Source organism: Rhinopithecus roxellana, chromosome 14 (genome assembly GCF_007565055.1).
Source record: "Rhinopithecus roxellana isolate Shanxi Qingling chromosome 14, ASM756505v1, whole genome shotgun sequence".
In the NCBI taxonomy this organism is placed as follows: domain Eukaryota; kingdom Metazoa; phylum Chordata; class Mammalia; order Primates; family Cercopithecidae; genus Rhinopithecus; species Rhinopithecus roxellana.
In genome coordinates this window covers 106,144,307-106,157,463 of record NC_044562.1, presented here as the reverse complement: position 1 = coordinate 106,157,463, position 13,157 = coordinate 106,144,307, and the positions used below count along the sequence as shown (strand labels likewise).

At 43.4% G+C, this 13,157-nt stretch overlaps 1 protein-coding gene across 10 annotated transcripts in view; it reads left to right on the top strand.

Annotated features, from left to right (window-relative positions):
* Positions 1 to 12,896, top strand: part of PKP4 (plakophilin 4) — a 228,895-nt gene extending 215,999 nt beyond the window's left edge. For 7 of the 10 annotated variants that reach the window (XM_030916537.1, XM_030916543.1, XM_030916536.1 and 4 more), the window contains 6 exons: positions 1,134 to 1,329; positions 5,114 to 5,198; positions 5,320 to 5,437; positions 8,197 to 8,325; positions 10,050 to 10,123; positions 11,898 to 12,896. In XM_030916537.1, coding sequence (XP_030772397.1) covers positions 1,134 to 1,329; positions 5,114 to 5,198; positions 5,320 to 5,437; positions 8,197 to 8,325; positions 10,050 to 10,123; positions 11,898 to 12,146 — 851 coding nt within the window. In that variant the 3' untranslated portion in view covers positions 12,147 to 12,896. The remainder of the gene's footprint in view (positions 1 to 1,133; positions 1,330 to 5,113; positions 5,199 to 5,319; positions 5,438 to 8,196; positions 8,326 to 10,049; positions 10,124 to 11,897) is intronic. The other 3 variants (XM_030916540.1, XM_030916539.1, XM_030916542.1) reach the window with 2 other exon arrangements.
* Positions 12,897 to 13,157: the final 261 nt, after the last annotated feature.

The following is a 13,157-nucleotide window of genomic DNA, read 5'->3' as shown; positions in this document are numbered from 1 at the left end:
CAGCCTAACCCCCAGGAGTGCAATTTAAAGTTATGCCTTGGCAAAATGACGAATTACATGTCATGGGCCTTTTGGTCATTCATGAGTATTCAAAATCACCAGGGCTAACTTATCATCTGCTCTGTAAACCACATTTATCTTGTGGCCTTACAGTGTCAGCACTGTTTTCCACTCTTCCTAACAGTGTTTGCTGTGAGCAAGCCAGAGCCTTCCCTCCAACGTGCTGTACATTGCACAGCATGTAGTTGAGACCTGTCTTCTGCTTACCATTGTATATAAACAGCCTTTATAAAAACCCCATTTCACATCCACTCAATTATTAGCATGGGGGAAACTAAGAAAATGTTTACTTGCACTTTAGTTCATTTCTTTTTGTTTGTAGTGCACTTACAGTTTGTCAGTTGGTAATCTCTTTTTGGAGAGGAATAAGAAAAATTCAGTATCTATAAAGAAATACCTCAATAACTGTGAGACTCCCCTCACCTTGTCTTAGCAAGAATTTCATTATCATCGCATTACTCCTGGGAGATAACATACCTATAATTTTCATAGCAGAACTTTTACTTGTGTCATCTTTTAAAGAAACTAACATGTTGCCACCGTTGTCATATCAGCTGCTGTACACAGAAATGTGTAACTGTACCCAGTTCACACATTAAGATCCAGAAAGATCTAATGGAAAGTATTGTTTGACAGCCTGACTTGGTCCAGATTCAAAGGTAAGTTTTAAAAAGCTTTAAGAGGAAATTGAGGTATTTGTGATGCATAGGAATTCCCTTAAGGATAAAATTTACTATTATAATTCCTTCATTACTCAATGTTACTGAAAATACTTGAACGAAAACAACTTGATTTGTCTACCCAGTTTTACGCATTAATTTACATTTGCTTTCAGCAGTTGACTGTAATGTTTTATAAATGAATCATTTCTGCAAGTGACGTTGCAATAAATGTTAGCTTTCCCCTTATAATGACATTTGTCCTTTTCTTCTGTGCTGTGGGTTTTGATATATTCCCCTGTTATTGTCTCTTTGGGGGTTTTATTTTTAAGAGATTGCATACCACCAGAATCTGAACAACAATAACCAAAGCCTAGTATCTGGAAGTAGAATTTACCCTTTTGCCTTTGGCAGGTAAATACGCCATGCGAGACCTGGTCAACCGGCTCCCCGGCGGCAACGGCCCCAGTGTCTTGTCTGATGAGACCATGGCAGCCATCTGCTGTGCTCTGCACGAGGTCACCAGCAAAAACATGGAGAACGCGAAAGCCCTGGCCGACTCAGGAGGCATAGAGAAGCTGGTGAACATAACCAAAGGCAGGGGCGACAGGCAAGTCTGCAGCAAGGAGGTGCAAGTAGGGCTCTTATTCCTGAGGTTGTGCTGTGATGAGACCTTTGTTTGAGGATACCTTTCCTATTGGAAAGGATTTATTTTTGCATTTCTTACATGCTGATAAGCTAAGCAGTCTCCAGCACTTACAACCTGCTGTGCCGGGAGAAGTGTTTTCTGTTATGGGGCCTTTTTTTGGTTTTCACTTTGTTGTAACACCCTCACTCCTACATTGGTATTTGTCTCTGTCTTAGTCTGTTTGTTCTGCTACAACAAAATGTTGTGAACTGAGTGGCTTATAAACCACAGAATTTTTTTTCTCACAGTTCTAGAGGCTGGGAAATCCAAGATCAGGGCACCAGCAGATTCGGTGTCTGGTGAGGGCCCCAGTTCTGGTTCATAGATGGTGCCTTTCAGCTGTCCTTGCATGGTAGAAGGAGGGAGAGGTCTCAGGCCTGTTTCTATAAGGGTGCCAATGCCATTCATGAGGGTTCTTCCCTTATGATCTAATCACCTCTCAGAGGCCCCACCTCCTAATACCATCACCTTGGGGGGGTTGGATTTTCAACATACGAACTTTGGAAGGGACACAGACTTTCAGACCGTAGCAGTCCCTAAAGCCACAACTGGTCGCGCCAACTCCTGGAAGAATTGGAAATGCCAGGATGCGGAAAATCTAGGGGGCACCATTTCCCTCGTGCCCTTGTCTCTGCTCCAGGCCTGAGTGCCTGTTCTGCAAGAACGTCTTCTTGAATCCCCAGTTCTGGAGCTGAGTTTTCTGCCACTTACCCAGAAAGTATTAAAATTACTGCTCTGCAGCAGGGCTGCTGTGTGGCCTCAGGATGTGCCCCAGGCTTGGATGGCACATTTCCCTTTGCTTCTGCATGACACCTCACTGATGAAGCAGGAGGGAAGGACTAGAGAATCAGTGGTAAAAATTGAAGGCCGTTTGTCATGGAGCTGTAGCAGTGACTGTAAGTTTGCCTTAGTATCAGATCAGAGAAATGTTAGTAGGATGCCTGGTGCCATCTCAGAACAGCAGGACAGCGACCTCCCTGAGCCATAGTAGCTTGGCAGCCCTCTCCGCCAACCTCTCTGCTTTGCTCTCTCCATAGTGCTGATTTCCCCTTGCTGTGGAAGTTATGTCTTCCTCTTGTACCTGACTCTTCCATAGCAGGGATTTTTATTTTGGTTCACTGCTATGTCCTTAGCATCTAGAATAAACCTGGCCTGTTCATAATAGGTGTTCGGTGAATATTTATTAATTGGCCAAATGACAGTGTTGGAACTCACGTTACATCTCATCTAATCTTTAGTTTATACTTTTGAAGGAGTTTCTAAAATATAAGAATAATCTCAAACCATATTCTCATCTGCCAGAAACCACACCTATCAGCAGTAATGATATTTCCTTTCAGTCCTTTTTTTAAATGTGTATTTTTCTATTTCATTAGTAATAAATGGTTATAGGGGGTGGAGAGGGCTGGGAAGGGGAGTGAGTGAAACCATAATCACTTATGCTCTTAAAATGTTGCTGGACAGCCTACACTTGTGAGCAGCATAAGAAGAGGCTGAGATGCTGAGCTAGTGCCAGAACCTTTGCATATTAAGAAAATTGCTACCCAGTCTAATCTGTTTTTCAAAACCAGAGATTCGGAAAGTTTTGGACCAAATCAAATTGTCTCCTAGCTCCACACACTTAACTTTTCTCCTGATTCTTTCACAAGTACTTAGTGCCTGCCTGCTGTGTGCCAGACGCTGTTCTCTATGCTGGGCTTGCAGCAGCAGGAAGTTCGCACGACAGCCCCACCCGAGGTAGCTTACGTTCCATGGGCAAGATAGACGCAGACGAGGTGCCAAACGAGCAGAAACGCGTGGAGCATGGTGGGTGGTGCTGAGGGGCAGGACACATAATGATGTCAGGGCAGGTGATGGGCCGTGCTGGGGAGAGGGATGCTAATCAAGGAAGGCCTTGCAGAGATAGTGTCTTCTGAGCACAGAGCTGGAGGAGGCGGGGAAGGAACAGTGCAGCTCCCTGGGGAAAGAGCATTTCAGTTAGAGGGGGACATCAAATGAGAGAGCCCTGAGAAGCTAGAGGACCTCGTGTGCTTGAGGAACAGAAGGAAGCCAGTGGGGCTGGAGCAGAGCCAGTGAGGGTTATAGGAGGCCCACCCCAGCATGGTGATCTGACGGCCTTAGCCAAGGCAGGGCACCACATCCCCTCTACACTTACCCATGAAGCTACTGATTTAGAGCAGCGGCTCCCAAGGTGAAATACAACGACTCAGGATGAGGACTGCAACTTGACTTTCTGATGTAGCAATATGGAGGTCCTATGTTTAAGAGAAGACGGGATGGTAGAAATTAGAGATATAAGTATATAACTGTTTCAAGGAGTTTTGCTGCAAAGGAGAGCAAAGAAACTTCCTTGCTTTTGTCATGGGTCAGGTTTCTGCTCATGGAATTTGTGTCTGAAAATATGTAGCCTGTTATTGTCAAGGCATGTCCTGGGCACGGTCCTGCCTGGTCAAGTGTTTCAGCTGTCATCCTCCCAGGCAGCTGTGGAATCTGCCTTTTGAGCCTTCATCCCGCTGCCTAGCACTTAAAGACAGACGGGTGAACAAAGCAGCAACAGCAGGGCCCAGCTGAGAACAGGTGGCTATGCGGGGCAAGTGCCCTGCTCCCCCAAATCTGTCTTCCAGAGGCTGTCTTGGGTGCCTGAAATTTCATCTGTTTCTTTATTTGGGGTATTTAGCTATTTCTTGTTCCATAGTCCAATTTGGAAATAAAAAGGTTGGAAAGGCTTTGAATGGGTTGGCTGTACCTGGCTCTGCTCACCTAAACCCTCAGAATCATTAGCAACCCACGTTCTGTTGTTAGGGGCTGAGGAAGTAGCTCACCGCCTGCTCCCCTCCTTCGTCCTCCTCCACTTCATGAGAGTTTAATTGGGAAGATAAGGAGTAGAAGAGAAAACCAGATTTTAGATCTGGTGTATACATTTGAAGTCAAACTGTCAATGGAGTCTTAAGACAGAAGTGTTCAGTTGACCTTAGGGCTAACTCCCCAAGCACTGGTCCATGAGTACCACCCCAATATAGAGATCTGAGGGCCTTAGCCGAGGCAGGAAGTCCCCTTTTCACTTACTGGTGAGGCCACTGACTTATAGCAGCGGCTCCCAAGGTGAATCCAGTGACTCATGGTCGGCAATGCTTAAACAGAGCACCAGCATTTGCAAAATGCCCTCAGAGAGGGGAAATCATATCTGTGACCATGTTTTCCAAATTCAACATTAAAACACCCATTTTTTACTTAGAGATATGAATGATAAAGCAATGGAGGTATTTAAGGTATTTAGATGAAGGCTTAATAAAGAAGGAGGGATAAAACATATTCACTTGGGAGGGTCCCCAGACACTCAGAATGTAGAGTCATGGTTGCATGAATCCCAAAGCCCCAGTGAGATCAGTGGCCCTCAGTGAAGATGTGGAGGGAGGTTGGGATTGACACCTACAGAGATCCTCAACTCAGGTTTGTCCAAGCCACAGCTGCTCCACAGAGCTCACTGCCTGATGGCCTCACTTCAGTTCTTGCCACCTCTGGCCAGTCCCGAACCTGATCAACTCCCAGGCACACCTGGTCCCTTTGTGGTGTGTCCTGCAGTAGCCTCCGTCCCTATGACCCTGAGAATGATGGCCTCTTGGCCACTGATTTTCATCCTGCACCCCACCGAGTGGGGCTGAGGCTGTGCCACCCACATTCATTAACATCCTTGCTCTCTCCCTAGATCATCTCTGAAAGTGGTGAAGGCAGCAGCCCAGGTCTTGAATACATTATGGCAATATCGGGACCTCCGGAGCATTTATAAAAAGGTAACCTACAAGAATAGCTCTGGCATAATTAGCATTCATCAAAGCACACACTCATGATCATTTATTGTAATGAAATGTCATTATTCATTTTGAGAGGTTTCTTTTTCTCTTAACTCTGCAGGATGGGTGGAATCAGAACCATTTTATTACACCTGTGTCGACTTTGGAGCGAGACCGATTCAAATCACATCCCTCCTTGTCTACCACCAACCAACAGATGTCACCCATCATTCAGTCAGGTCAGTGGGAAATGCCACTCCTTTGCGAGAGCCTTTGTGTGACAGAACATTGTTTCCCGGCCAGAGAAGATCAAACATAAGCTGGTTAAGCCTGTCATCTCCAACGCTACCCATGCAGCAGAGAACCTTCTGTAGGAATCACACACCATTATAAACCACAAGCCCACTTTCTTCCTTCCTTTTTAAAAGTTTATACCAGTTTACATCAGCAAGAGCACCCCAGGCCCTGCCCTCAAGTCTGCCTCACTAAGTGTGAGAAGGGGCCCTGAAATCTGCAGTTGACAGACTGGACAGGGGAGCAGGGTGCCCAAGAGTAGAGGGCCACACTTCGAGACACACTGGGTTATGCCTGAAAGTGGCTGCCGTAACTTTTTACGTATGCTAGCTGGCCGTAAGGTTGGAATCTCCTCCAAAGTGAATTTTTTTAAGTTTTCTTAGTGAAACCTTTTAGAAGCAGGGTCCTTTAACAGAGGACCTTTAAGGTCTTCAGATCCGCAACCTTGAAGAGCTGTCTGCTTTCCAGTTAAACCTTCTTCCTCTGCAGACCCCCAGCATCTGCTGCTAATGGAAGTAGGCCTTACGGGTGGGTCTGTGGGAATTCCTTTTGATTTTTAAGTTGGGAATCCTGGCAACCATACTACCTACTTCTTTGTAATGTTTAACTTCGTGAAAGAATGTTTTGAGATTCAGACTAAATTTTTTTACATGTAAGGGCAGATTATTACTGCCAAGCCAATCAGTCCTGTAAATCTAATTCTTTCCAAAATGAGAAAGGAAAAGTAATAAGTATCTTATTTTTATTTCGCTTTAAATCACCCATTCTGACTTTAAAATATTACCTATTTTATTCAGCAGTGTTACTGCTGGCAGTCTTATTTCTCGTGTGGACAAATGTGGCCAAAAAGACTAATATACATGGCCGGTGGTTCTTGCCACATAATTGGATGTCCCCACTTGAACTAGAATTTTTTTTAATTATCTGTGCTTGTTGTATATGGTATTTATCTTAGTTTTTAAATTATGGGTTGCTTTCTTGAAATAAACCTACATGTCTGGTTTTTAACATCCTTGCTAAGCTCCCCCGCATAGCCTGAAACTGCTTTCTTTTAGAAAAATGTTCAGAACCTTTTAGGGTCTTGGGAACAGAGGTGCCAGGGAAATAAAGAGGTGTGGCTGCATAACGAAACGCACATAGACAAGCGAAGGATAATTTTAGATCAGTGCGAGCTTGTCCAGTCTGCAGCCCAGGGGTTGTATGCGTCCCGGGATGGCTTTGAATGCGGCCCAACACAAATTTGTAAATTTTCTTAAAACATTATGAGATTTTTTTGTGATTTTTTTTTTTTTTTAGTTCCTCAGTTATTGTTAACGTTAGTGTATTTTATGTGCGGCCCAAGATAATTATTACTCTTCAGTGTGGCCCAAGGAAGCCAAAAGATTGCACACCCCTGGTCTCATTAGCACATAGTTACTGAATAGTGACCTTGTTTTCAGGACCCCTTAAATATACATGCTGGACAGTGTTGACTAGCCCCACTCAAATTCCTAGGTGCCTGTTGGGATTCTCATCAGTGGTAGGGAATATTCCACTTCTGTTCTCCAGTTATTCCAAGGGCTGATCATGCATCCCTTCACACTAGTGTGGGATCTGCTTCTGGGCATGTCTGATGCCTGGCTGATGTCATTGGAGGCAGGCGGGTATGCTTTCTGTCCTACTACCTTCTGGAAAGTAAGCAAGGTGAGCAGCACGTATACATTGTCCATACATGCTTACATGTTTAACACTGAGCAATCCTATGTCAGCGAGGTGACTTTTTAGGAAAAGTATTTCATTATCAGTCTTCCTCTGAAAGTGTCAATTTGTACAAAACCACTGGTGTCAAGGTTTGGGGTGCTGTTGCTTTCGAGTGTATCAAGTGAATAAGTGGCTGCTATTATTTGAAATTAACTTTAAGGGAAGCAAGATGATTCTTTTTTAATAAGAAAAAGAAAAAAACGTATGTGAAATGTTTCTCTTTTCCTTCTGTGCCAGAGTGTCCAAAAAGAGTCCTAAGGATAGATATGGTATTATTAGATGTTGACTGAAGCTGGGGTAAAAAAATCCTCTGGGCCTTTCTGAGGTCAGGACTTAGCACCATGTGCATTTCCTGATGAGCCAGGCTTACTGGGTTTAAATTGTTTCTTTGATAACCATAAAAAGAATTATAAATTTTATAGACTAGGTGCTCTTATTCAAACACATTTAGAGATGTAGATATTTTTAAAATAATTAGAAATCAAAACATGCCATAAAACTTCTGTTGACTGAAGAGCTATACTTAAAGGATAATAGGTAGGTATTTTGCAAGCAATTGAACTGAGATTATAAAATAACAGGTATAACTCTTCCATGGCTAGTAAGTTATGATCACTCACTCAGTTTCAAAGGCCTAATTAAGACGTTGAGACACACTGGTGGGGAAACCTGCATGATCTCTACACTGTGCCTCTTTAGCCGGGCGGCTTGCCCTCCAGCTTGAGAGTGAGCCTCGATGCTGACTTTGCTGCATTGTGCAGTGGCAGGCCTGCGTGCAGGTCACACTTGCAGTACTTGAGTCTAGCTGCTCTTCAACTCCCAGCACCTCTGAGATATTTTCAGCACCAGCTGTGTGTCATTTCTAGTTACTGACCTTTGTGTTTCTGGAGAGGATTTTCCACAGATACTGATGCTGATTTCTCTTTCTTCCCCTCTTTCTCTCCTCCTTTGCCTCTCCCTTCAGTCGGCAGCACCTCTTCCTCACCAGCACTGTTAGGAATCAGAGACCCTCGCTCTGAATACGATAGGACCCAGCCACCTATGCAGTATTACAATAGCCAAGGGGATGCCACACATAAAGGCCTGTACCCTGGTAAGACGCCAGTTGGGTGTGTGATACAGTCTCTTGAAAAGCCGCATTTGCAGGCACTCAGCCAGTGGCCTGGGAAGTAGCCTGTGCTTGTATTGAGACGGTCCCCCAGCAGCAAACCATGTTCCAGTCATTCCCTTTCCTACTTTGGGGATTGTTGCCTTTTCTGCTTGTTTAAAGTGAAACAAGCATGTACTTGTATGTATGTATGTATGTATGTATGTATGTAGCTGTACGGTGGCCACAAATAAAAAGAGGGCTGTATCCAAATAAATCATTTCTGGCTGCTCACTGGCACAGTCCCTTTGCTCCGTCCCCTCCTGCCTTGAGCAGTCTCTGTGTTTTCCACATGCATCAGAACCCTCAGCCCGGTGTCGCTTTGCAGGGGCTACGTCTTCTAGACAGGCTCATCTCTTAACTTCAAACCAGAGAATGGAGATCAGTTTCATTTACATTTTCATGGAGAAGAGTTTGAATAAATAGCAAAAGGTATAATGTGATTCTTCTCGAAGTGATTATTTTTTAAGAATAACAAAAATAATGTTACATAGTGTTAATATTTTTATATCCTATTCAGAAAGCTGTGCATACAATTTATTTAAAGGATACCAGCCCAAAGGGTTACTAAGATTTCATACTCTTCCCATTCTCAACTGTCCAGCAGATTATAACTACTTTAGATGTTCCAAATAAGTCAGTGTAAGCTACCCCACAAAAAGTACTCTTTTCTCAAACCTGTCTATTAAAAATAAATAAAAGCTAGTGGCAGCTTAGCTCCTGCTGGGGGAGCAGTCTCCGTTGTACTGTTGTCTTTGAAATTGTGATTTCACAGGACTATTTACTAATCGACTGTTGTTACTATGGCAATTAATAGCTCAGAAAATTGCAGATGCTACATTTCAGCACCAAGCTCTGTGCAAAAGGAAATGCACATACCAGCTGAAGTGCATGGTTGCTTCCGACTTGCAGCAGCCTGCTTTATCTTACAGATCGCCTCTTTAGCATGCATGCCCTTCTGTATCTTCTTCGCTTGCTTCAATAAACTAATTTGCCTCAAGTACGTTTCATTTTCCTCATTAAAAAAATAAAAATCTTTGCTAGCCTTAACAATAATGGAAGGGTAACATCATCAGGAGTCTACTATGGACTTTTGAAGACAATTATCCCATTATTACCAAGTTCCTTTTGTATTAAAACATACTTAAATATAGCAGGCACAAGACTGTGCCTCCGTTGTTGTCCAACTGCTGCTCCTTCCTTGACCTGAGATTTTGAATCCCAGTTGTTTGGAAGGCATGGGGCTTGTTCGAATATTGTGTTTTGCTTCTCTCTGACCCACTGCTGTAGCTCAGAGCCCTGGAAAAAGGATGTTCCGCAGCTCAGGATCCTGTGCTGCTGTCCAAAGCCAGCCGGAGAAACCTTCCCACGTATGAGCAGAGCTTGAGCAGGAACCTTTGCGCATGGGCTCTGCACTGGCATTGCTTTTTGGGGAAACACATGTGGCCTGTTTTTGCCATGGTTTTGCTATTAGCTGCCCCCAGCCCTGAGTTAAGCAGCAGCCAGGCCAGATCCAGACCCTGAGCTGCTACCTCTCCCAGCCTGCACTGGCACTGGGGAAGGCAGGCCCTGTCGGGGACAGCACTAGCCCTAGTGCAGGGGAGACCGCTCAGCCTAATGGACCAGAGTAATAAGCACTAGTTTTAATTTCATAAAATATTTTCTTACAGGCTCCAGCAAACCTTCACCAATTTACATCAGTTCCTATTCCTCACCAGCAAGAGAACAAAATAGACGGCTACAGGTGAATTTGCAATATCATTTTTACAGAAGGCCGATTAGCAGTTAACACAGTAAGGGGTCCACGTCGGTTGACTTCCTGGAGCTGGGCCAACATGGCAGGGTCCTAGATGCTTTCCCTGGGGATCTTCACTCCTTGGAAACTCATCCGTGGTTTAAGCAAAGCACTTCCACGGTAGCCTCACGTTCTTAAGTATCCACATCGCTACTGCTGAGACCACCATGCCACTGATGGGGACAGCCAAGAAGTCTTTAGTTCATGTCCTTTGCCCAGCAGTGTCCTTTTCCCACTCTTTTTCTGTTAAGCTCTAAAATCTCTTCCAGCCTCTGGGTGAGGGAAGGTTGGTAAGCACACTTTATGCCCTCATCACATTGTTCTCTTTTGTGTATACCTCATTCTCCATCTCACCCCTCTCTGTCCAGGCTCCACAATTTAAAAACACTGAATCCATGGCCAGGTCTGTTTGTGTCAGTGGTCAAAGTGGACTCAGCCCCTGCCGGAATGGACCTCACTGTGGGAGAGTGGGACTGGAGGTTATAACACATCCAGGCTTTGCTTTCATGAAGGGCCTGCAGTCAGTCTCAGGTCCTTCCTGGTGCCATGGTGAACCTGGACCATCTGGTCGCTCCTCTTCCCTTTCAATAACACAGAGCAGCTGGAGTTTCCTAAAACAAGACTATATCCTGTCCTTCAGATAAGAATGTGTTCTAAGACCTCTCCTTATCATCATCTTTTCTCTGTAGATGGAAGAAAAAGAATTTTCCAAGTTATTCATAATTTATGCTATAGTTTTTTAGTCAGGAAAAATAGACCAGAAACATAACTCTGGCTTGAAAAGAGAATTTAGCTCTGAAATCCTTATAATGTTAGAATGCATTGAGTTCCAGGACATAACATTGATTCCTGTGTGGTAAATTTGTTACATCTTACTAAGTAGGGGGATTTGGGCATGATCAAGAAGGTAGACATAATAACCATCACAATTTGAAGAAATTAACATGAGGTCAAAGCTAAGACCGAACAAAAGGAAATGGAGAGCAATGTGCCCTTTGTGGGTGCCTACCTGTGCCTGGCCTTGCCCACTTACAGATGGACTTAGCCCTAGCTTGGGGAAGCCTTTTCCTCTAGAACCGTATTTGCTCACATGTCTCTCCTAATTTTACTATTCTTCTGCCTTGAGATTGCTTATTCCTTTAATATTAGACTTACAGCAGAATTTCCAAAGTGTGACTGTCGTTCACCTAGCCACATACATCTTTTAAAGTGGAGCGATGGACTCCATCTTCATATTCGAAGTAAATGTTTTAAAAGATGGTTCAGTAATTATGCAATTATCCAAGGCCCAGAAACCCAATCTTCGACTAAATTAGTGATGTGCTAGTAATTCCCCTGTGTCAAAGCAAATGTCAAGACCATCGTCTCATTCGGCATGCCCAGGTAATGGGTCCCTCCACAGCTGAGCACACAGCAGGGCCTCCAGTAAGGAGGGGAGGCCACTGGGGCCAAGTGCCCGGAGATCTCAGGATCTCCTGAGGCACCTACTTCTCTAGAGGTCTTAGGACAGGAAACTCAGCAGCCTGCCAGAGAGTGCAGCTTAAAATCCTTAGAGTCCAATAGTAAACAAACACACAGTGTGTGCCAGAAGCAGCTTTTAACCTTAAGCTGCAAATATTGAATATTGCTCTAAAAATATGAAGCAGGAAGCCCACATTCATTTTCCTGACACGTCTTTTTAAAAAATTGCTTTTATTTATTTGCCTTTTCATTTTGTCAACAGCATCAACAGCTGTATTATAGTCAAGATGACTCCAACAGAAAGAACTTTGATGCATACAGATTGTATTTGCAGTCTCCTCATAGCTATGAAGACCCTTATTTTGATGACCGAGTTCACTTTCCAGCTTCTACTGATTACTCAACACAGTACGGACTGAAATCGACCACAAATTATGTAGACTTTTATTCCACTAAACGACCTTCTTATAGAGCAGAACAGTACCCAGGGTCCCCGGACTCATGGGTGTAGCACCAAGATGCCCGACAGTGGAACTCTTTCTTTCTAACCTTGTTTGGATTGAGGTGAAAAGTCATCTTGCTGATTTGATGATTGAAATGTGAAAGTGAAGTGGAAGGAATGAGTGAAGTGCGTTTTTTTTTTTTTCTTTTTTGAGGAATTATCAGGGAAGTGAGGAAATGTTTGGGAGAGGACTTTCTAAGCTGTATTTAGTTGTTAGATCTAATTACTTATAGATTCTGTAGTCTGGTGAAGGTGTGGGTGACGTGATGAGAGGTTTGAGAAATGGGTGAAATGAAATGGGGGATGTGTAGGTCAAATCAAATTAAAGATTTTTTTAATGTGAATAAAGTTATGTTCTGATAGTTTGTACAGAAAAAATAAAATGGATGCCCATGTTTTATTGCTATTACTAAATGTCAAGATTGTATGCTATTATGTCTTGTAAATTTCTTTGTTGGTGTAAATATGGAAATGCCACATTGGTTAAGTGCCATCATTTGTAATGCAGTGTGTCACTTGAGAAGAGATTTGAAGAAACTGACAACTTCAAAAACAAATGGGAAGCCCAAGGAACTGTGAGCAATTAAAAACAAACCGCGACACCCTTTGTCCCCACCACGCGTAGTGTACTTTGGAAGCACAACGTCCAGGCTGGTACCACAGCGCCATGCTCATTCCTCGCCTCGTTCATAGGACACTTCACTGCCATTTTCTATGCACATAAAAGAAAAATAAATGTGGAAATTTCATCCTTGGAAATGTGTTCTCTATTCTTTTTAAGTTTTCTGTATGTATATGGAAAAGCAGATTTAATAAACACAAATCTAACTGCATGTTGGAAACAGCCTAAACATATCCAACTATTTTGGACTTTTCCTAGTTTTATATATACTTTGTAAGATGGACCACACCAAAGAATTAAGCTATAAACTTTCTTCCTCTGACTATCTAGGTATTTTTATTTCTTGGAATCTATTTTAAATCTAGTACACTTTACAGTTTTATCATATTTTTCTCAGA